Source organism: Dipodomys merriami, unplaced genomic scaffold (assembly GCF_024711535.1).
Source record: "Dipodomys merriami isolate MVZ:Mamm:240054 unplaced genomic scaffold, mDipMer1.0.p SCAF_2, whole genome shotgun sequence".
NCBI classification, from domain to species: Eukaryota; Metazoa; Chordata; class Mammalia; order Rodentia; family Heteromyidae; genus Dipodomys; species Dipodomys merriami.
This window is the reverse complement of record NW_027203381.1, coordinates 60,819,180-60,842,947: the sequence shown is the minus strand read 5'-3', so window position 1 is coordinate 60,842,947 and position 23,768 is coordinate 60,819,180. Positions and strand designations below refer to the sequence as shown.

Genomic DNA, 23,768 nt, shown 5'->3' with positions numbered 1-23,768 from the left:
GGTATCAATAAGATGACAAGCTATATCATGTCTGATCTCATGAGGCTTGGCTTTTTTGGGATTGCAAAGGGAACAGAGGAAAGGCAGGGCGTTCCCTAGGTTAAAAATGAATGTTCAGGGGCTGGGAAGGTGGCTCAGTGGTAGAGTGTTTGCCTTGCATGCATGAGGCCCTGGGTTTGATTCCTCAGCACCACATAAGCAAACAGAAAAAAGCCGGGTGCTGTGGCTCAAGTGGTAGAGCGCTAGCCTTGAGCTGAAGAGCTGAGGGACAGTGCCCAGGCCCAGATTTCAGGCCCCATGACCAGACCGCCCCCCCCCAAAAAAAATGAATGCTCAGCTGTGGTGCTGAGAACAGATCTGCATGAGGAAATGAGAACAACCCTCTCCTATGGGATCCCACATGTGAGAATTAAACTAGTGTGAGCAATAGAAATCTATTTGGAGAAAGCTAAAAGAATGGGCTTTATGTAGGCTTTTGTTTTGTCAGTACTAGGATTTCAAATCAAAGCCTTACACTTGTTAGGAAAGTTCTCTACCACTTTAGCCATGCCTCCACTCTGGAAAAAAAAAAAAATTAAAGGCAGAGCTACTGGAGGCCCTGGCTCATATCTGTAATCCTTGCTACTAAAGAGGCTGAGATTTGAAGATCATGGTTCAAAGCCAGCCTGTGCAGGAACCTCTGTGAGACACTTATCTCCCTTTAATCACCAAGAAGCAGGAAGTAGAGATGTGGCTAAACTGTCAGAGCACCAGCCTTGAGCATAAAAAGCTAAAGGGCTCAAGTCCCAGTACTAACAAAGACAGACAGACAGACAGACAGACAGACAGACAGACAGACAGACAGACAGACAGACAGACAGATAGATAGATAGATAGATAGATAGATAGATAGATAGATAGATAGATAGATAGATAGATAGATAGATAGATAGATAGAATAACAGAGCTATTCAAAAATGGCATAAGCTACCTGTGGCACATAAAAACAATGTTTTAGCCAGGCACCAGTGGCTCATAGCTATTCAACTCTGAGATCTGAGAATCATGATTCAAAGCCAGTCTGGGCAGGAAAGTCAATGAGACTCTGTGTCCAATTAAGCAGTAAAAAGCTAGAAGGTGAAGGTGTGGCTCAAGTGATAGAGCACCAACCTGAAGCAAAAAAGCTTGGAAACAGTGCCCAGGCCCTACTTTCAAGCACCCAGGACTGGCATCCCCCCCTCCCCAAAATAAAAGCTTTTTATGAGCAGGTACGGAATAGGAAGATTTGGGGAAGAACTTCAGGACATTTTGAGACAGGGTCTTGCTATGCAGTCCAGACCAGTCTCAAACTTCTGATCTCCGTGTTTCTGCCTCCCAAGGGGGGATTATAGGCATGTAACTATACTACTGGCCTCTACAAGATCTTTTAAATCCTAAAACAGAGCATCTGGGGCTCAGAGAAAAATGTACAGTTGCAAGTCCAAAAGTAAACCACAGCTTGCAGAGTTCAAAACCCCTTGTATAGCCCCTTGCTGCTATCTAAAACAAAAGCCGTTCTCCAAATGCTTTGATTTAACATTTTATTTAGAATATGAATACAAGACCAAGGAAAAAATAAGAAGAAAACTCCACCTATTGTCACAAACATGGATACGCTAAGGAGGTAAGGGATCAGGCTAGAGATGGACTAGCACATTGATTGGTTTATTGATATAACAATATTTTTATTGAGCATCTGTTATGTGCTCTGTAGAGATGAATAAAACGTTTATGCTTTGGGGAACTTACACTCTAGTAGAGAGGATTGCCATAAATGAATAATTACAACTGAATTTGATGCATGTCCCAGAAAAAGTGGTAGAAAGCAGTAATGGACTCTTGGATGAGGATCAAGTCATTGTGCAAGCAAATCTGCAGATACAGGGAGGAGAGAAGGAAGGGAAGGCCCCCAGGCACAGGGTGAGGGATGAATAGACTAGCTGGAGAGAGAATAAATGAGCTCTAGTCCTCAAGAACCCAGGGCAGGTCATGAAAAGAGATCTCAAGGCTCAGTGTTTCCAAAACTGCTTACAAAAGGAAGCACAGGTAGAACAACTGGAAACAAATTCAGGTGCCCAGGCCCTGCTTCCAGAAACTGATTCCACTGGTGTGGAGGCTGAGCACTGATAGTTCTGAAAAACCTCCCTAGGATCTCTACAGTGCAGTCCAGGGCTAGGAATCACTATGATAAACAGAGAGAGACCTCAAAGACGCAGGGCTACCCCTGAATACACACATACCCAGCACCTAAATCAGGACTTGCTCAATGGCAGGTGCACAGGGTCTGGGGACTGGGTGGAGGAATGAACACTGCATGAGTAAAGGAAACAACAGCTGGTTACTAGACCGAGAACAGAGGAAAGAGAAAGACCAACCTCAAGCTGGTCGGTGCATCCCTCCTGACTGCGGACAGGGTTAGGCCCAGAGCCAAAGCTGGATAGAATATCTTGTGAAGCCCCAGGGACGAGGAGAGGGCAGGGAAGGGAGAGGGAAGATAGGGAAGAAAGAACCAAGACCCATTGCAGAGCAGTGTGCAGTATGTCAAACATGCATTAATGATTTAGAAGCCTGATTGAAGTTATCCCACATTCTTCACATCTGTATATTTAAGTGATTCTCCTCAAGCTGCCACTACCAACAATGGTGGCTTCCCATTAAAGAGGAAAGTAGTAGAGGAAGAAAGAGAGGGAGTTAGGTTATTAACAGAGGGTGGGAGTGAACTGTGGTCCTCAAAAATCAGGGTGGTATCTCATTCTTGTTTCCCGGAGGAGGTCTCCTTACCAATACCATTCCATACCCCTATGATCAGAAAGTTTCCTCTCCAGCCACTACAAACTACATTACATCCCTCTTTAAGGGATTGTGAAGTTCTAAGCTCTTCTCTATAGACAAACCATACCCCTCTTTGCTGAAGACAGCCCATCCCTGTGGTCAGTATGGGAAAGCTATTTAACTGGGGTTTCAGCAACATCACAGGAGATTAGGTTCCTGCCCCTGTGTTCTGGCCATTGGCACTACTGAGAATCTGACCTCTGAAAACCCTCCACTATAAAAAGGAATCATTCATGTTTTTCCCAGGAATCTTGTGCTTTGCTTCTAAAATTCTGTTTTCAGGGCTGGGAAGGTGGCTCAGTGGTAGAGCGCTTGCCTTGCATGCCTGAGGCCCTGGGTTCAATTCCTCAGCACCACATAAGCAAAAAGAAAAAAGCCGGAAGTGGTGCTGTGGCTCAAGTGGTAGAGCAGTAGACTTGAGCTGAAGAGCTGAGGGACAGCACCCAGGCCCAGATTTCAGGCCCCACGACCAGACCCCCCAAAAAATAAATAAATAAAAATAAAACTCTGTTTTCTAAACCTCCCTAAATTCTTGTTTTTTAAAACCAGTCCTGGGCCTTGAACTCAGGGCCTGGGCACTGTCCCTGAGCTTTTTTTGGGGGGGTAGGGGGGTCCAGTCTTGAGGCCTGAACTCTGGGCCTGGGCGCTGTTCCTCAGCTCTTCAGCTCAAGGCTAGTGCTCTACCACTTGAGCCACAGCTCTACTTCTGGCTTTTTTTTCTTTTTGCTTATGTGGTGCTGGGGACTCGAACCCAGGGCCCCATGCATGCAAGGCAAGCGCTCTACCACTGAGCCACCTTCCCAGCCAACCTCCCTAAATTCTATACCCATTCATATACTGTGAGTTGAAAACCTGGCTTAGGACTCTACCCCATCCATCATCTTTCAGCCAGACAGAGGCCAGGGTCCTCTTAAGAAGCTGGAAGTTGAGAATCTGGGGATTAAAAATCAAAGGACTTTATGCTCCAGCAGCAGTCAAGCTGGTGCTCCCATCTCTTTCCTTTCAGGGGAAAACCTCTGCCATATGCATGAGGCAGAGTTGTGAGTAAGCAGAGGAAGCTAGGAAATGGGAAGAGAATAAGGAAGATGGCTAGAAGAATAACAGAACAAGGTCAAGCTCATTGTTGTAGAAGGCTTTGAGGATCACCTAGTCTGGTATTGGTCCTTAATTTCCAAAAATCTTTTTTAAAAAATAGTTAAATCTTTTTCTTACAAAAATCATAGACAGAACACAATTCAAAGAGAAGCTCTTCTGATTAAAGCCAAAAGAAGAATTGGAGACAGTTTGGGGATGGGTTGCTGGACCAGGACTTAGAAACCCACTCACTAGTCTACCTTTCCAATCCAAGAGTCCCTGAGACACCTATTGCAGAACTTTGGAGACCTCAACTTGTGTTTGATCCCAAAGATCTAGCCCACACTCCCTCTTTCCCCCCTTGTACTGAAACAGACTCAAGGCCTGGGCACTGTCGCTTAGCTTTTCTGCTTGAGGCTGACACTCTACCACTCAAGCCACAGCCCCACTTTAGGGCTTTTGGTAGTTAATTGGAGAGAAGAGTCTCAGGGCTGGCTTCCAACTGCAATCCTCAGCCCCTTGAGTAACTAGGGTTATAGGAGTGAACCACCAGCACCCAGTCTCACTGTTACTTTCATAGATGGAAAAATTGGGTAAACTGTCCAGCATCCCCACTGAGTCAGGGACAGCATCAGCACTAGAAGTGGACCCCACTCCCAGCCCGGATCCCTGCTCACCCCCTCCCACCTGCTCACGGCCTCCCTCCTCCTCCAGGCTTCGGGCCCACCAAAGGAATCTCAGAAGGAGCTGCGGAAGGAGAACTGCAGGTAGATGATCAGCAGTAGCACAGTGGCCCAAAACAAGCACCAGGGGATAGAGCAGAAGTTGCAGCCCGAGCCCCCCTCCTCCTGCGGCTTGGTGGGGCTGGGAGCCCGGGAGAAGGTGTAGGTGGTGGCCTCCTCCTCCAGCAGCTTCTCGCTGGGCTTCCAGTGCACGATGCCCTCTTGGCAGGCCTCGCAGAACTCGCCGCGGTGGCGCCGGTTGTCCTGGCGGCCGGCCACGTGGATGCGGTAGTGGCCCCCGCGCTCCCCGTAGCACTGCTCGCGCAGGCTGGTGATGAGGTTGTCCACCAGGCTGTCGATGTTCTCCTCCAGCATGCTCGACTCGTCCAGCCGCGCCGTGCCGCACTCATAGCATAGCTGCTTGAAGACACGCATGCGCACGGAGCCCGCGCGCTGGGCCCGGTCCAGGTACATGTGGAAGAGGATGACCACGTGCGGGGACTGCCAGGTGTGCCAGCACCAGGAGCAGTGGAACCTGCGGGGAGGGCATGGAAAATAAACCCAAGAGGAAAATGATGAGAGGGTGAAGGGCAGGGTGAGCAGTGCCTGGAGATGGGGGTGGTGTGTTGGGCTGATTAGCTTTCCCCGGGGGGCCAGCTCACCTGCCCCCTGGTGGGTACCCCCGGGACTAGAGCAGGCTCCTCAGATGCCACCTGGCATCCAGCTGTGCTCTGCCTCCAAAGGTGCTTTGTAGAGACCTGAGCTCCCTCCAGGTTCCTTTCCTCAGGCCCAGGATCCGATCCACCTTTCTCTCATCTACAAATGCCTTCTATGCACTGGGTGAGTCCTTCCTACCCAGAGTCTGAGAGCTGGGCTGGCCTTCATCAGCGAAGAAACACACTGTCCATCGGCACCTTCCTATCTGCAGGGCTGTGAACAGGACAGACTCATGTTGGGATAAAATGATCCCGTTGTCACCCCTCAGTCTTCCAAGTTTAGGCTACAGTTAATGCAGCCCAAGGCCTGGGGCCAAGTGACACTGTCCCCCCAACAGCCGTGATTTCCCAGGCTCGCTGGGGCCACCTGGATGATCACAGGTCACCAGTCAGGCTTCAGAGGGCCACAATCCCTTTCACTAGCTCCATCAGCCTCCCAGATCTTCTGGAAGCTCCTAAGTCCTTTCACAAGTAGAACTTCTCAGAATCTGATTTAGAAGCTTCATTCTCAGCTTTTTTGTTTAATGACATATTCCTTTAGGAACTGTTTCCCCTCTTACACCAGACTACAAAACTTGCATTTAGAAAGTCAATCCCTAATTATTTGTAAGAGATCCATCCATGTACACTCAGCTAGCGAGACACAGGGCCAGTACCAAACACATAACAGGTACCCAGTAATGTATCCTGATTTGTATTGAACAGAACTGAGCTGACAGATCCAAGTCAAGCAGGATGGCCTTTAATCTGACTCCCAAACTGTATCTCTAAGCCTCCCATGTCACATTCCAAGGATGAATCTTCACATGTAGACAGACCTTTGTATAAGACTTCTAGAAGGTTGCCTCCACTATTGTTCATACAGATCACCTAAGGACTTCTTAAAATGCAGACTCTGATTCTAGTCCAGTGTTTTACAACTCTACTAAGTTCTAGATAATAATGATAATAATAAAGCAAGAATCTAACCACTTTATTTTATGGCAAAAGCAAGGTTCAAAAATGAAACTGAATCAAAGGTTCAAGAAGGAAACTGAATCTATCAAGGGTTATGGAGCTAACAATAGAGCCAGTTCTTAGTAAAGCTCTTGTGCTCAGTATTTTTAAGTTCACAACAAGCTGAATTAAATAGATATAAACTGAACTGCCTCAAGACTAGCACACAGGCCTCTACTGAACTCAAAAGCCTTCTTTCTCTTGGTTTACAAGTACTTTTTAAGAGACCATTAAACTCTGAAAAGATATCAGTGCCAGAGTTTAGGACTAATTAGTGTATTCTACCTCTTCCTTCCTTCCTTCCTTCCTTCCTTCCTTCCTTCCTTCCTTCCTTCCTTCCTTCCTTTCTTTCTTTCTTTCTTTCTTTCTTTCTTTCTTTCTTTCTTTCTTTCTTTCTTTCTTTCTTTCTTTCGTCTGTCATGCGGTTTGAACTCTGGGCTTAGGTGCGGTTCCTGAGCTCTTCAGCTCAAGGCTAGCACTTGAACCACAGTGCTACTCTGGTTTTCTGGTGGTTAACTGGGGATAAGAGTCTCACAGACTTTCTTGCCCAGGCTGGCTTTGAACTGCAATCCTCAGATCTCAGCCTCCTGTGTAGCTAGTATTACAGGTGTGAGCCTCCAGCACCTGACTTATTTCTTTATTTTCTACATGGGGAGATTGCAAGAAGAAAAACTACACAGGTGACTGGTGGTAGAGCTGGAATCAAAATGTAAGTGTCCCAGCTCCCTGTCAATAATGCTGCTTCCTAATCTACATGAGTCCAGCACTGAGAATGAAGCTAAGCTAAGGTCTTGTGTGTTCTCATTTCTCCTTAGAAGATACTCCAGAGTTAGGGACCTGGGTTAAGAGCAGGGCCCCTACTTCCTGGGCTACTCACCGGCCTGAGGCATGCAGTTCCAGATATTGCTTCCAGCCGGGGGCCAGCACATTGTGTTTGAGGTTGGGGTCTATGATGAGGTCCCAGCTGTCCGCTGGCTTTGCCTCCTCCATCTTCTCATAGAAGACCTTCTTCCACTCACCTGTGGTCACACTTTTACACATGTCCTCGTCAGTGGTGAGGGAGGGCAAGCTCCACTTCAGTGAGAACGCAGGGAATGAGGGCAGGTGTAGGGCAGGGCAGCGCAGTCTCCACGGTCGAAAAATCCTCATTGACAGGACCAGAAAGAAGCAGGACCCGGCTCCCTCCTTTGTCCGCAGTGGAACCTGTTTCCAAGGCAACCAGGCAAGGTGCCAGGAGACAAAGCTGGAAGAGGAAGGAGTCTCCAAAGAGATGTTTTGGGTCCTAGAACTGAAGTGGAGAAGGCAGGGTTTATGGGTCTAGATGGTCCAGAAGAGGATGAGGGGCTGACAAGAGGCTAATCTTCAGACCATGTCACCCTGGCCTGCAAAGGGCATGGAGGAGTGAGGAATGGAGAGATGGCTCAGTTTCACCTTGCTGTCCCCTAGAGGCATTATCAGCATCTGGCTGCTATGGTAACCACGATGCCTTAGGGAGCTAAGGAGAAATGAGGGATGGAAAGATGTAGACTTTTTTAGTAGATAGAACAATAATGACATGCTCTCTTTCTCTCTGTACTCATACATGTCTTAAGACTGACATTGCCATTTTAAGAAAACATAATTGAGTGTCTCTTAAACACGATGACTATTACCATATACTGACCAGGAGCATGGGAGTCATTTAGCCTATAAATGACAGCACTTCTATTCAAATTTAACTGTTGACTCCATACCAAGTCATTTATTTACTCATTTCAAGCATGCTCATGTATCAGGCTTTTTGCCAAGCTCCTAGAACTGATTCTGCCCATAACTCAATGAGATACATGCTGTAAAGGCCAGCTCCATTACCGGCTAGCTGTACACAAAGGTAGAAACCATTGCATCAGCCAGGCAGGAATAGACAACACAATTTGCAAGCTGATTGCAGAAAAGCAGAGTGCTATCTCACAGGCAAAACTATCTTTATTATAAGTATCTGCAATGCTTTGATGAACTATTTGTCCTTTAAAGAATAATATAAAAGCTGGGTTTCATATGTGGTTTGAGGCCAGCTAGGGCAGAATATTTCACCTCCTCTCAACCCATACCTGGTGCATGTGTGTCATCCCAAGCTACCTGGGAGGCTGAGGTTGGGAGAATCACAGTGCCACGCCAGCCCAGGAAGAAAAGTCCAAGAGACTTTATCTCCATGGAAGGAAACTGGATATGGCAGTGTGACCTCAGGTATGACAGGAAGCTCAAAGAGGGTAAACCAAGACTCAGGCATGAACCTGGGAAAAAGTTAGACCCTATCCTAAAAATAACTAGTAAAACAACAGGGCTTGCTGTGAAGTGATGCCCAACCAGAAGTTTTAAGCTCAAATGACCTTATTAAAGAAAAAAAAATCATAAAATGCAGTTAAAATAAAACAAGGTTAATATCCCTATCCAATATGATTACTGTTAGTACTATGACTATATACAACTTGCCTACTGTTTTTCTGTATATCATGCCTCTGTGTATGCAGATGCAGTACATTCTACAGACCACATTGTGCATTTTTCTTCCTGGAAGTGCTGGGAATTGAACACAGACCCTTGTGCTTAAGTTCTCTACACCTGAGCTATTTCCCTAGTCCTTTTCCCTTTATTTTTTATTGTGGTGGTGGTGGTGGTACTCGTACTGGGGCCTGAACTCAAGGCCTAGGCACTGTCCTGTAGCTTTTTTTCTTTTCTTTTCTTTCTTTTTTTTTTTTTTTGTCAGTCATGGGGCTTGATCTCTGGGCTTGGGGGCAGTCCATGAGTTCTTCAGCTCAAGGTAAGTGCTCTACCACTTGAGCCACAGTGCCACTTCTGGTTTTCTGGTGGCTAACTGGAGATAAGAGTCTCATGGACTTTCTTGCCCAGGCTGGCTTTGAACTTCGATCCTCAGATCTCAGCCTCCTGAATAGCTAGGATTACTGGCGTGAGCCACCAACATCTGGCTTTTTTTTTTTTAAATCAAGACTGGCACTCTACCACTTAAGCTACAGCTCCACATCCAGCTTTTTGGTGGTTAATTGGAGATGAGTCTCTCAGATTTATCTGGCTGGCTGACTTTGAACCACTATCCTCAGATCTCACCCTTCTGTGTAGCTGAGATTATAAGCATAAACCACCAGCACCTAGCTTAGTTTTTTCATTGTTGTTTGTTTGTTAGTAGGACTTCATACTTTTTTCTGGGCTAGACTCAGACTGAAATCCTTCTACCTTTGCCCCTGAGTAGCTGAAATGATAAACATGCATCACCCCTCCATTTATGTTTTTGAACTAGGCTGTCATTAACTTTGCTGTCTGATCTTGAATCTTGATTCTCCTATCTCTATCTTCTACTTATTTATGACTACAAGCATGTACCTCCACAGCAAATCTCCCATGATTTTTTTCTTTATACCTTTTTTGTACATTTTTATTATAAAAATGTTGTACTGTAACATACTTTTAAATTAACAATATATCATGATTTTTCTAGGTCATTACTATTGTTCTGTAGTAGTATTTTGTAGGCTGCCTATATTCTGTTATATAGATGGCACAGTTTAATTGGCCAATCCTGCCTTTGGGAGTATTAAACTTTAATTTTCTTTGTTTTTGTGTTTGTTTTTTGGTTTTGTTTTTGTGACAGTCCTGGGGCTTGAACTCAAGGCCTGAGTGTTATCCCTGAGCTTTTTTGCTCAAAACTAGAACTCTACCTCTTGAGCCACACCTCCATTTCCATTTATTTATTTATTCCATTTTTTTGGGGGGGTGCTTAATTAGAAATAAGTCTCATGAGCTTTCCTGCCCAGGCTGGCTTGGAATTGCAATCCTCAGATCTTAGTCTCCTAATTAGCTAGGGTTACAGGCTTGAGCCACTGGCACCCCACTAAACTTTTATTTCAATTTCTCATGATTGTATTTTGTCACCTATCTGCATAAAACTTGCCATAAAGCTCATGAGCCTGCCTTCCAATGCTTCCTGCAGTTATTCTTGATTCTGTTTTGCAAAATTTTGCTATGTCTAGTATGATCTTCAAATGAGCAGGATTCTCAAATCTACAAATAATGTGCATTTCAGACAGACTATAGGACCTGAAGATTGAGGGTTAAAAAAGAAGTGCCTACTATGTTAAAATGAACTTTACCACTTGGTGGGGGAGAGAGGAGTTGGGGAGGTGGGGCGGGAAGGGATGGTAAGGGAAAAACAAAGGAGGGGGTAACAATGCTGAATAGGAAATGTACTCATTACCTTACTCATGTAACTGTAACCCCTCTGAACAGTATCTTTACAATAAATAAATAAGTAAATACACACACACACACACACACACACACACACACACATATAGTGCCTAAAACTCCAATTTTCTATCGGGTACCAGAAACCATCTTCTTCCAAAAGCTTCTCTGCCTCTATATAAATAATGCCTTAATTTATATAGCTTTAACCTCAGTTGATTTCTCTTGACAATGGACAAATAAGAAAGCAATGATTTGATGTGTGCTTAGATGCAATGATTAGCTGCAATAATTAGATGCATGCACTCTGGGATCACCTGCCTGTTTTGTTTTGTTTTTAATTCTTTATTCTCAACTCTAATACATTTAATGTGCATCATTTCATTTTGGTTACAATATACATGGGTGCTTTATGTGAATATATTTATATTTTGTGTGGTATTAGCAATCATTAAGTACCAGACATTGTCCGAAATGCTTTATAAATATGAATTTATTTTATACCAACAATGACCTTTCTAGGTAAAAAAAGTAGCAGCTACAATTCCATTTTACAGATATGTGAAACAGAAAAGTTACATAGCTTGCCCAAAACACAGCCACTAATAAGTGGCCAAGCTGAGATTTGAACCCTTATTTCTACTCCAAAGTCCCTGATTGAGCCATTATGCTATCCAGCATGAAATCTAGAACATAACGTTTGCTAATCAAATGTGTGAATCTCCCTTCTTGTCACTGGATGAGATCATTGCTGATTCCAGGAATTGGAAACCCTAGGAATCCATGTCCTAGCTGAGCACCAAAGGCTCATACCTGTAATCCTAGCTACTCAGGAGGCTGAGATCTAAGAACCACTGTTCAAAGGTAGCCTAGGCAGGAAAGTCCATAAGACTCTTTTAAAAAAAAAAAACTGTATATTTTTTTTGTCTTTTCTTTTTTGGTACTGGGGATCGAACCCAGGACGTTGCACTTGCTAGACAAGAGCTTTGCCACTGAGCTACATCCCAGCCCAAGCCCATAAAACTCTTATCTCCAATTAACCAGGAAAACTAAAGAAAAAGCCAGCAAGACTTGGAGCTGTGGCTCAAGTGGAAGAGTGCTAGCCTACTAAGAAAAAGCTCAGGGATAGACCCCAGAACCTGGGTTCAAGTACCAAGATAGGCACCAAAAAAAAAAAGGAATCTATATACTTTGAATAAATAGTTCCCTAAGCCACACTGAAGTCAAACCCTCCCAAGAAGAGGAAAGAGCTCTGTTTGGCCCTCCATGCTTCTGTTAGTACTAGGAATTTAATGAAGCAATACCACCCAGAGACCTGCTGATGCTCAATATGAAGATATTCAAGCTGAAAAAGAAGTTTAGCTTGAACTCTTACCAATGAGTGCATAGAAGAAATCTTTAGTCATACCAGTCCTGTGAGCAGTAATCATCAGATGTGCGCCCACTCAGTGGGAGGGGCACTAACTGGAAGTCAAGAGATACAAATATCCTTGCACTGCCATAGACTGGCCTTGTGACCTTCAGGAAGTCATGTCTCCACTATTTTTTTTTACGTCTTTTATTATAAAGGTGATGTACAAGGGGGTTACAGTTACATAAGTAGGATAATGAATACATTTCTTTTAAAACACCATTACCCCCCTCCCTCATTTTCTCCCGCTTACATCTCAACTCTTGCCTGTGATGAATTCATCTCTTCTTAAAGAATTAGAGTAGATGTCAATTCTGAGGTCCCCCTGACTGTAGTCATGAAAGGGTACTTAAAGTCTGAACCCCTGGAACAGGGTAAAAGAGGAAACCTAAGAAAGCATGTGGGCAGTAGCCAGAGCAGGGCTCTATTTCCCAGGGGCCTGCTACATCACTGAAGAGCTGTGGAGTGATATTCACTACATTTATACTAATAACAATAAAAAGGACAGCAATGGAATCTAGAACTATAAACTGACACTGGGAAGGACTCCATCGTTATTTAGAATACTTCCTTACACTTAAATTCTTCAAGCCAGAATTCTTGCCTCTGAATTATAGCAATCAGCCTTCAGATAGGCCAGCTGACTTCACTGGCCTCAGGTATGATGACAGATGGCTCAGGTGGCAGCCGCTGGCCAAGGTAAGAACAGAGGCTGCAAGCCTTCAGAAAACACCAGAAACTGAGAGGAGCTCAGAACAAAACCATAACCCAGTACCCAGAACTACTCCTCTACAAATGTTTGGCAGTTGTTGCTACAATAAACACTATGATGAAAAACAAAAAGAAAAAAAATTAAGAACCACCAGAGTTGTGTGTGTGTGTGTGTGTGTGTGTGTGTGTGTGTGTGTGTGTGTGTGTGTAATCATGTACATTTAGCCGACTGATGCAATTCCCATTGGCACAAATTAAGTTTAATTTAGGACCTGAGCTTGCTATGGCAGAGAACAATATTATCTATTCTTCTATACAGAACTCTTTTCTCTAAAAAAAAAATGAAATGTATCTACCAAGATTGTAAAAAAAAAAAAAAATACTGTGCTATTGCAATTTGCCCTCTATCAAATGATTCCCATACTGTGGAATTCATATTTAGAAATGGCCAGTCTAGACATCTATACTGGCTTCACCCTGGCCAATTTCCTAAAGTATGTGATCATATTTTAAATGCATTAAATGGTTTAAAATTAAATACCCTACTAGAAAATAAAAGCAAATTAAAAGAAAGAAAAACAGAGGCAGGACAGGCACAGCAAAAGAATGCTAAAACTAACCCCGTGGCCCAGTCCTGCACTGGAAGACACTATGAGTCCTATCCCCTCCCAAGCTCCTACCATAGCCATTCCCCCTTAGGGAGTAATTAGTGATCAGTTTGCAGTTGGGACTTTTCCCTAGAAGCAGAGAAATTCCTGGCCAGTTTTAATCAACCGGAGGCACCTGCACAGTGAAGCTCAGTGTTCTTAGCCAGACCTTTGAACAACAAACTTCTACGTAAGGCTTCATGCATATACCTTGCATCTTATATGTATGCTTAAGACTACGAGATGGCAGCCTCTTCCATGTCTCTTGACAGCGGACCTTCGCTGTACTTACTCCTTGCTTTGCCTCTTCATTTTTGGTATATGTGTCTTCATTCAGTTCTTTGTTGGAGATTTTCACTTCCACGACCACCCACCAGTAACAATACCTCTAATTTGTCTCAATTCAATGGCAAATGCTTTGTAAAACTTATTATTCTATTATAGATTATCAAAATTTCATAATAATAAACAGTATCATTCTTAAAATGATGCACTAATAAAAGGAATCTCTTGACTAGGAATAGTTCCCCATCCCTAAGTATCATTAGAATAAATAAAGGATGGGTTTTAGTGCTGGACTAATGACTAGAGGTTTCTACTGACATTCAGTAGCAAGTATGTCAAAATCTAAGTGTGCCTAACTGTCCCACAATAATCTTCCTTTTCAGGATGTCCTACCCATGCTGAGTCAGAACAAAAAACCTCTCCATGATCTGTTGACTTAAAGGTACAAAGGGGCAGGATAGTGATCTCAGCCATTCAGTTCAAAGGAATCATGCTTTTCTTCCCTACTGGAAATATTCCTAGTGGAACCCAGATCACCAAGCCAATCATTAAGAACTATGAAATTAAGAAGAAAAAATGTATCATTAGTGTAGTATTAGGCTACTCTTGAGATTGCCATTCTGTTTTTTACCTTGTAACTCTTGGAACTAAGGGGAGGTGGGAGGAGAAACTCATATTGTATCTTGGTTGCTGACTCTGAGAATACACCAACTTCCAGAGAACATTAGTACAGCCTGCAAGATACTGTTGCCTAGTGTGTTCTACTATGGAGTCTTCCAATCAGGCCACACTCCTTCATGGTGACAGGTATGTAGGAAGACTGATGAATCCCATTAAATTTTAAGATGAATTCTTCATTACTTCCTCCACCCCAGCACAGAAACAATGCTATGTGAAATATCACAATGATAAATAAGGTCTTCTCTATCTCCATTGGTGAATGCAAAGGTAAACACTGAACCTTCAACTAGGGCATTCTATGTGAGAACTAGCAAAGCACATGGTGGTAGGTTGATTAATTAGACCCTTTCCATCAAAACTTGTCTTCTCTGGATTGAACAAATACTGTGGATAGGAATTATCTCCTCCCACTTCCCCACTCCCAGACCTCAATGCTTTTTGTTTGTAAATGTTTATAGTACTTCATTCACCACAATGACACTCTTCCATTTGATCCTCTGCACTTAGCAGTTAAATTTTCTAAGATAACAAATAGGTTTTCTAAGATAAATCCTAAAATAGATTCCATATATTGACTTACTTGCTGATGTAATTACAGCATCACTTATGAAGAAATTTGACACAAAATGAATGCGTTAAAAATCTTAGCCATAGTAATCAAAACATCTTGGTACTGACACAAGAACAGACCTGAGGACTGGTGGAATAGAATTGAAAACCCAGAAATGAACCCACAGACTGATAGCCACCCAATTTTTAATAAGGGAGCTAAAAAAAAATAGAATGGAAGAAAGACAGCCTCTTCAGTAAATGGTGCTGGCAAAATTGGTTAATTACCTGTAGTAAACTAAAGCTAGATCCTTATATATCACCCTGCACCAGAATCAACTCCAAGTGGATCAAAGACCTCGAAGTCAAAGCAGACACACTGAAAACATTACAAGAAGGAACAGGAGAAATCCTAGGTCTCCTTGGCACAGGCCGAAATTTTCTTACTAGAGAACCAGAAACACAACAAATCAAAGAAAGATTGGACAAATGGGATTGCATGAAGCTGCAGAGCTTCTGCATGGCAAAGGACATAGCTAGCAAGATCAATAGAAAGCCCATGGACTGGGAGACGATCATCACTAGCCATACAACAGATAAGGGTCTCATGTGTAAAATATACTTAGAATACAAAAAATTAAATCTGCCAGGCGCTGGTGGCTCACACCTTTAATCCTAGCTACTAAGAAGGCTGAGATCTGAGGATCACAATTCAAAGCCAGCCTAAGTCCATGAGACTCTTATCTCTAATAAACCACTCAGAAAACCAGAAGTGGCACTGTGGCTCAAGTGGTAGAGCACTTGCCTTGAGCTGAAATGCCAAGGGACAGCACCCATACCAGAGTTCAAGCCCCACAACCAAAAAAAAAAAAAGTTAAATCCCCCCAACAACAAATCCTCAAAGAAACAACTGCCCAATAAATAAGTGGGCTAAAGACTTAAAGAGAGACTTCTCTGAAGAGGAAATAAGAATGGCCAATAGACACATGAAGAAATGTTCAACCTTTCTAGCCATAAAAGAAATACAAGTCAAAACAACATTGAGATTCCACCTCACCCCAGAACTCTAATAACAACAGATGCTGGAGGGGATGTGGACAGAAGGGAACCCTACTGCATTGTTGGTGGAGTGTAAATTTGTTCAACCACTTTGGAAATCAGTATGGAGATTCCTCAAAAGACTCCACATAGAGCTCCCCTATGACCTAGCAATCCCACTTTTGGGCATTTACCCAAATGATCATAAACAAGGCCATACTAAGGCTACCAGCACAACTATGTTTATCACAGCATTATTTACCATAGCTAAGATATGGAACCAACTCAGATGACCCTCAGTAGATGAATGGATCAAGAAAATGGATCAAGAAAAAAAATATATATATATATCACAAATACACACACACACACACACACACACACACACACACACACACACACACACACACACAATGGAATTCTATGCCTCCATCAGAAAGAATGACATTGCCCCATTTGTTAGGAAATGGAAAGACTTGGAAAAAAATTAAGTGAAGTAAGCCAGGCCCAAAGAAACATAGGTCCCATGGTTTTCCTTATTTGCAATAACTAGTACATGTGTAGGACAAGCAGAAAAGGCCAAAAGCTATGTACATATGACCATATAAGATGATGCTAAGCAAAATGAACCCCAAGATAGGGACACAAATATCTTTTTTCTTGCTTGCTAGTGTTTCTAACATATATATATAAACTTGTTCTTAAGCAGTGAGTTGGCTCACTCCTCTAATCCTAGCTACTCAGGAGGCTGAGATCTGAGGATCATAGTTTAAAGCCAGCCCTGGCAGGAAAGTTCTGAGACTCTTATCTCCAATTAAGCACCAGAAAACTGGAAGTGGCACTGTGGCTCAAGTGGTAGAGCACTTGCCTTGAACTGAAAAGCTTAGGTACAGCATCCAGGCCCAGAGTTCAAGCCATATGACTGGCAGAAATAAATAAAACAAAACAAAATAAAAACCTTGCTCTTCTTAGCTGAGTGCTAGTAGCTCCTGCCTGTGATCCTATCCACTCAGGAACTGAGATAATTAAGATTGCAGTTTGAAGCCAGCCCAGGCAGAAAAGTCTCTGAGACTCTTATCTCCAATTAACTACCAAAAAGCCATAAGTAGCTCAATTGGTATAGCATCAGCCTTGAGCAACAAAAGCTAAGTTATCGCATTCAGGCCCTGAGTTCAAGTCCCAGTACTGGCACACACACACAGACACAGACACAGATACACGACACACACACACACACACACACACACACACACACACACACACACACACACACACACACACGATACTGCTGCTGTAGGAACATGCTTTCTCTTAAAATACTTTTCTTTTTCTAGTCTTGATGCTACCATTTTTAATTTGTTAAAATCCCCTTTTTGTTGCCTGTTATACTTGCCTGCTATTTTGTGCATGAATTAACAGTGATGGTAATAATAATTTGAACAACCCATAAGCTCTCTTGGCAGCTTTGCCCTCTGGCACATAGCCTTAGAGCTCTTGTATGTGAACCCAAGGTAATCCTCAGAGGAAAAGAAGATGCCTTTTGGATCCCCCAAAACATGACTATACCTCTTGACTTCAGAGACCCTCCAGTCAGATCACAAACCAGGTCATGCATTCTCAATACCCCTGTAATCTCACAAGAGAAGCAAAGAACATGTCAACAGCATATTCCGCATATGCTGAGGGATCCACCACTTAGAGACCAGCTGTCAAGGGCATGATTACCTCTTTGCTCAGAGGAAATAAGCAGTGAAGTGTCCCTTGGGAGATAATATTTGTAGACACTTCATAGATTACTGAGTTAAGTATTTCACCTAGTAGAGGGCACTGTTGCTGACGTGGAGTGCTCTTCAGACATTCCTGGACTCTTCCTGCTAAGCATTTCAGAATCACAGCTATTGTACTATCGTGCCACATGTCCAAACACCCAAGTCTTTTATTTTTTTCTTTTGTGCCAATACTAAGGCTTAAACTCAGGGCCTACCACTGTCCTTTAGCTTTTTCACTCAAAGCTGCTGCTCTCCCACTTGAATCATATCTCCGTTTCTGGTTTTTTGCTGATTAGTTAGAGAGTCTCATGGACTGTATAGCCTGGGCTGGCTTTGAACCACGACCTTCTGATCTCAGCCTCCTGAGTAGATAGAATTACAGGTGTGAGCATCCACACTTAAGTCTTACAGGAGATGAAAGCTGTGGGTTCTGGAATCTACCTGAACTCATTCCAGTGAGTTCTTCACCAGCTATAACACACTAACAGATTCCGTCTCCCTAGGTCTCAATTCACACTCACAAGATAAGAAAGTAATAATAGTCATTTCTTAAACTTGTAGGAATCACATGGGGTAATATATTCACAGTTCTTAGAATAGTATCTACTTTTCAAGAATCATATTTGACTAATAAGGTCACTGTCAAATAAACATCTGTTAGTTACACTATTTCTGAGCTGAAATGGACTTTAAAGCACATGTAAGTCAACTAGCCTCCCAATGAAAGAATCCTCTATAATCTTGTCAGCATTTCTGCATTCTGCCAAAATACCTCACCCCACAAGAGATCATGTCTTCTTAACCTGCCAGATTTGGACAGAGCATTAAACGCTTCTCTTGAGTAGTTGAGTCATTGGCTTCTCTGCCTCATCCATACAGTGACCCTAGGTTTTCTTTCTAGACCTGCATTGCCTTCCCCACAACTTTGTGACATCCTTCAAATATTTAAGGCCAACAGATGTTAAGATCCTTGGAGATTCCCAGCATTCATCTCAAGACAAAAGCATTAAAAAAAAAAATAGCTCTGCACTTTGTTGCTTTGTATGTCCCTCCCCCACAGTGTAACCCCCCGCTTTCACTTTATTTGATGTCAGTATAACATGTGGAGGAGAGGGGGACAAACAAGTCGTTTAAGGATTCAGGTGGACCTGTTGTAACAAGGAGAATTACAAAATGTCATGTCAAAGCAAGCTTTACAATGTCGGAGTCGGGGGGAAGGGGGGTATGATTGGGTGGGGGGGAGGGGGGAGGCTGGGAAGGGAGGTGAAGGGTAAACAAAGGAGGAGGCTGCAATGCTTGGTAAGAAATGTATGCATTATCCTGCCAATGTAATTGTAACCCCTCTGTACAGTATGTTCTCAAATAAAATAAAAAAAAAAATAGCTCTGTGACTAAATGTATACTAAACACAGGATACTAGAGAGTCTTGGGGGAAAAGAGAAGGAAAAAGAAGCTCCAAGGAATACCTCCACACCTGCAGCTTCCTGCTACTTGCACACATGAAAACCATTCCAGGAAAAAAAAACAACCCTGGGTTTTCCTATCACTTCATCCTATCCACCTTATACTTTATCCTCTGTGCGTGTATGTGTGTATGCGTGCATGCCTGTGTGTGCAACCAGTTTTGGGGCTTGTACTCAGGACCTTGCTGCTATCACTTTATTCTTTTGATTGAGGCTGCTGGTGCTTTGCCACTTGAGCCACAGCCTTACTTCTGGAGTTTTTTGGTAGTTTCAAAGCTAGCTTTGAACTGTACATTTTTTGGTAGTTTCAAAGCTAGCTTTGAACTATGATTCTTCTATCTCAGCCTCCTGAGTAGCTAGTACTACAAGCATGAGCCACCAGTACCCAGATACATTATCTAGTCTACAAAGGACATCTGAGAATCTTGAATTTGGTCACAATGATCCGAAGCTTGGTGATCTGTTCAGAATCCATCAAGAAGCCTACCTCTGTTTACATCCTTATTTCTATACTGGTTCTTTCAGATCCAGTTCAAAGCTACTCCTCAGGAAGCTTTCTCAGATTCTACTTAAGAATGGTATCTCCCTTTCTTGTGTCTTTTCATGCTTCTTTATTATGTTAATCATTATCTCTTTGTACCTTTCTCTGTGTGTGTGTGTGTGTGTGTGTGTGTGTGTGTGTGTGTGTGTGTGTGTGTGTGTGTGTGTGTGTGTGTGTGTGTGTGTGAATGCTAGGACTTAAATGCAGGGCCTGGACACAATTATTTAGCTTTTTCACTCAAGGCTGGTACTCTACCATCCCCACTTCTGGCTTTCTGGTGGTCAATTGGAGGTACAGTCTCATAGACTGTCCTGCCCAGGCTGGCTTTGAACCTCATAACTCAGCCTCTTGAGTAGCTAGGATTACAGACACAAGCCACTGGTGCTGGGCCTCTTTGTACTTCATATGAAGGTTAAAGCTATATGCCATGAAACTGTGTCTCATTCATCATTATACCTCTAGATGGAGAGTGTGCCAGATGAGAATGATAAAATTATATGCATTCTAGGGGCTGGGAAGTCCGCTCAGTGGTAGAGTGCTTGCTTCACATGCATTAGGCCCTGGGTTCGATTGCTCAGCACCACATAAGCAGAAAAAAGCCAGAAGTGGTGCTGTGGCTCAAGTGGTAGGGCACTAGCCTTGAGCTGAAGAGCTGAGGGACAGCGCCCAGGCCCAGAGTTCAGCCCCCACAATCCGGAAAAAAAAAAAGTGCATTCTAGATGTCACTCTACATCCCATCCCTCCCCCCCCCACACACACACCTGTACATAGACCTATTCCTCAGCTGTAATTACTGACTTGCTGATGACTCCCTGAGAACTTTCCCTTCACAACAGGACCCTGAGACTGATGCTGGTTAACCTGATGAGTCAACGGCTATTCCTTTTGCCTGATTAGGAACAACTCTGAAATGCTGTCCCAGTTCAAGACTTCCTGCTGGTTGGGATCACAAACACTGCATATCAATTTCTCATTACCCTTCTGCACAGTTGTAACTCTCAAGAGCATTTTTCAGCAAACTGCATGCAACAGAGCCTGTTTCCAAGAAACCCAACTGAGGTACTGTTAGACTGAACATGAGGCTTTGTCACAGCCACACACCTGGTGCATCTTGCCTTCCATAATAAGCTCCAACAAATGAACACAGGGCCATTGGGGCCAAGGGGGTGCTGATGTAAGATATGAACTGAAATGCTGCAATGGAGGGAGCCACAGCGAAAGATTTCGCCCCAGGAGGTTTGGACACTGAGCAGACTTGTAACTTCTAGCCCTGTCTCTTCCTCTAGGACACAGGATGGAAAACAAGAGGAAGAATTAGTGACATGTCCACCTTGTTACTACAAACAGGGACGAATAAACTAAAAGAAGCAACAGCAAAAGGGGAAAGTTAAACATACAGAAAAGAAGGAAAAGAGATAGGAAATGAAAGGGAAGAAAGAGGAGAAAAAAGGAAGAAAGGAAGACTGAGGGAGATAGACAAGAAAGTTGCAAAAGGAACAGGACAATGTTGAAAGAGAAGGAAGGCACGTTCTTCACATGCTTTGAAAAAATGTAGTAGCTGATTTTAAGTTATTCTGTCTTTGTATCTTTCAACTGTTAGAAGATTTTGTTGTGCCATGTTTTTACAGATTCCAATTGGGTTGTATTTTTATTTTGTTTTGTGAAGCCATTTTAGATTTGGATTCCACTTTGTCCAGGTACTGTGTCAGCAACTCATCTTGAGCCCAAATTCTAGGTAAGGTGTCAGCAACTCCCCTTGAGCCCAAATTCCAGGAAAAACCCCTTTTATGGCAAATTCCACTAACTACGACTAATCAGCAGATAACAGGAAAAACCTAAAGTTCCAGATGTTCTTGCAAGTTAAAGGCCACTCAGTCACGGCTCAGACCATCTGCTTTAGCCAATCATTTCCAAGAGCATTAACCCCATGAACCAGCCAATCCCCAGTACCTGGTTGGTTCCTACCACTGGTTATGCTAATCATCTTTTAAAATTATTTTATGATTTTGCCTCAGTGTGATATGATTTGTTAAGTGTTGCTATGACACATAGAAGTCCATGGAAACCCTATAAAAACCCTGCTAGATGAAGGGTCACTCTCGATCCAGATCCGCTGCACCAGTGAAGGTTCTTAGTCTAGACTCGAGCGTACAATAAACTCTTGTGTGTTTTGCATCAGAATCGCCTCCTTGGTGGTCTTTGTGGACCCCTAATCTGGGCACTACAGTTTAGGTTAATTTAGTTTTCGTTTTTCTATTTGCCCAAATTTCACTAACAATCCTCTGAGGCTCAACATTTGCCTGCAGACAAGAGGTCTGATTCTGTCTGCCTGCCTGCTCTCCCTTCACTTCTCTTCCCCTCCCCCACCCTGAGATCATGCCTGGAGAAGTGATGGTCAAGACTGTCTCACCCAGACTAAGAAAAAATCCTGTTCTTCTCTCACTGATTATTTGTATGATTTCAAAGAGAAAGTAAGTTTGAACTACCTCACAGTGACTCATTACACAGAGCCACAGCCAAAACACAGTCCAAAAAGAAACTGAAAAACAAAGTAAAGCCAGCTCCCATATTCTTGCAACCCTAACTACTCAAGAGGCTGAGACCTGAGGATCACAATACAAAGCTAAGCTGGGGAAGAAAAGTCTGAGATTCTTATTGTCACCAGAATGAGGTGAGGTTTAGTGAAGCTTCCCTTTAAATATAGCAACTCTTCACTTAAGGTCCTTAACTTCAATCACAGAATAAGAATTTCTGCACAAGTCATGATGGCAAGAAAACTTGGCAGACCTTTATTGAGTAAGTAAATAAGCAGGCAAGCAGACAAACAGAGAAAAAGCAGACAAACAGTAGGGCAGGAGCACACTCTAGCAGAATGTGGATGCTCTCATAAGGACACACAGACAGACAGACAGACAGACACACACACACACACACACACACACACACACACATACACACACACATACACACACACAGAGAAAGGCACTGAGAAAGAGAGACAGAGAGATACATACACATACAAGGAGACACCTGGAGAGGCACACAGCTCCTTGAGCTGTTGGGTATTTATAGGGTAAAGGCAAGGGGTCTGACTTTTAAGTTATGCAAAGCTAGGTGCTTTGTCTTTGCTCTAACCATACCTGGTGTTATTCTCTGAGTTTCCAGGTAAGAGTGCATCCTGCCATAAAACAGATCTTTATCCTTGAAACAAGGAGATGCCCTGCTATCTACATTTTGGGGGCATCCTGTCAGGCAGCTGTGAATTCTTGGGTGAGAAATGCATCCCTCAGGAAACAAATGCATTCAGCTGTCTTTTCTTTGAAGCAAAGATAGCATTTCTAAGTTTCTAAATACCATATTTCGGAGTTGCCTTTGTAGTGGGGAGGGGTAGTGAGACCACTCAGTCCGCAGTGAAAATGTAAAAGATTTTATTGAGCAAAAAAGTGCTGATGCACCAGGATCACACCTAGAGTTGGGATCCCAGGAAACGGCCCCGACTGCTAGCCCACATTGGATTTTAGCATTTTGGGCTAGGGCAGGGAAAGTGGCAGGCTGGGTGTTGGTTTTAGCCAATGATTGTTACAAGAAATTCACACCTTAAGTTAAAATTTCCTGCCACAGTTTTGCTGGCAGGAAGTAGAGGACTAGAACAAAGGGTGGTGATGGTTCATCTGGGTTAGGGCTCCCATTGTTCAGAAAACAGCAAGAGCAGTGTTACAGAATTACAGGGTTACAAAGTTATAATTACAGTTACTAGCTAAAATAGCTAGTTACCAGGGAAGTCTTATCCATAGTACACTTACATTTATGTCTTAAAATTATTCATTATCCATTTTACACAATCCAAATCAAATATTATATTCCATCTTTACTTCCTCCACCATATCACCTTCACCAGGCCTCAGTTTCCTTGAGTCATCCTGCTTCATTTCCCCCAAAATGACTTCCGTTCCCTTAATCTTAAGGGAAGGACATGAAATAATATATCCTGTATTTGCTGTTAGCTGACTGTATCTCATTTTTCCTAGTCTAGCCGGCTTCATTATCTCCAGTTAACTGGCAAAAAGTCAGAAGTG

At 43.2% G+C, this 23,768-nt stretch overlaps 1 protein-coding gene across 1 annotated transcript; it reads right to left on the bottom strand.

Moving 5' to 3' along the window:
• Positions 1–4,661: 4,661 nt before the first annotated feature.
• On the bottom strand, positions 4,662–7,507 carry Rtp1 (receptor transporter protein 1). The gene is made up of 2 exons (XM_070028684.1): positions 7,236–7,507; positions 4,662–5,181 (listed from the first exon to the last, which is right to left on the bottom strand). The coding sequence occupies exons 1-2, from the start codon at positions 7,505–7,507 to the stop codon at positions 4,662–4,664; spliced, it is 792 nt and encodes a 263-aa protein (XP_069884785.1).
• Positions 7,508–23,768: the final 16,261 nt, after the last annotated feature.

Coding starts and splice junctions, on each gene's coding strand:
- Rtp1 (XM_070028684.1), bottom strand. CDS start 7,507: ATGAGGATTTTTCGACCGTGGAGACTGCGCTGCCCTGCCCTACACCTG. Junction 5,182..7,235: donor GAACTGCATGCCTCAGGCCG/GTGAGTAGCCCA, acceptor CCCTCCCCGCAG/GTTCCACTGCTCCTGGTGCT.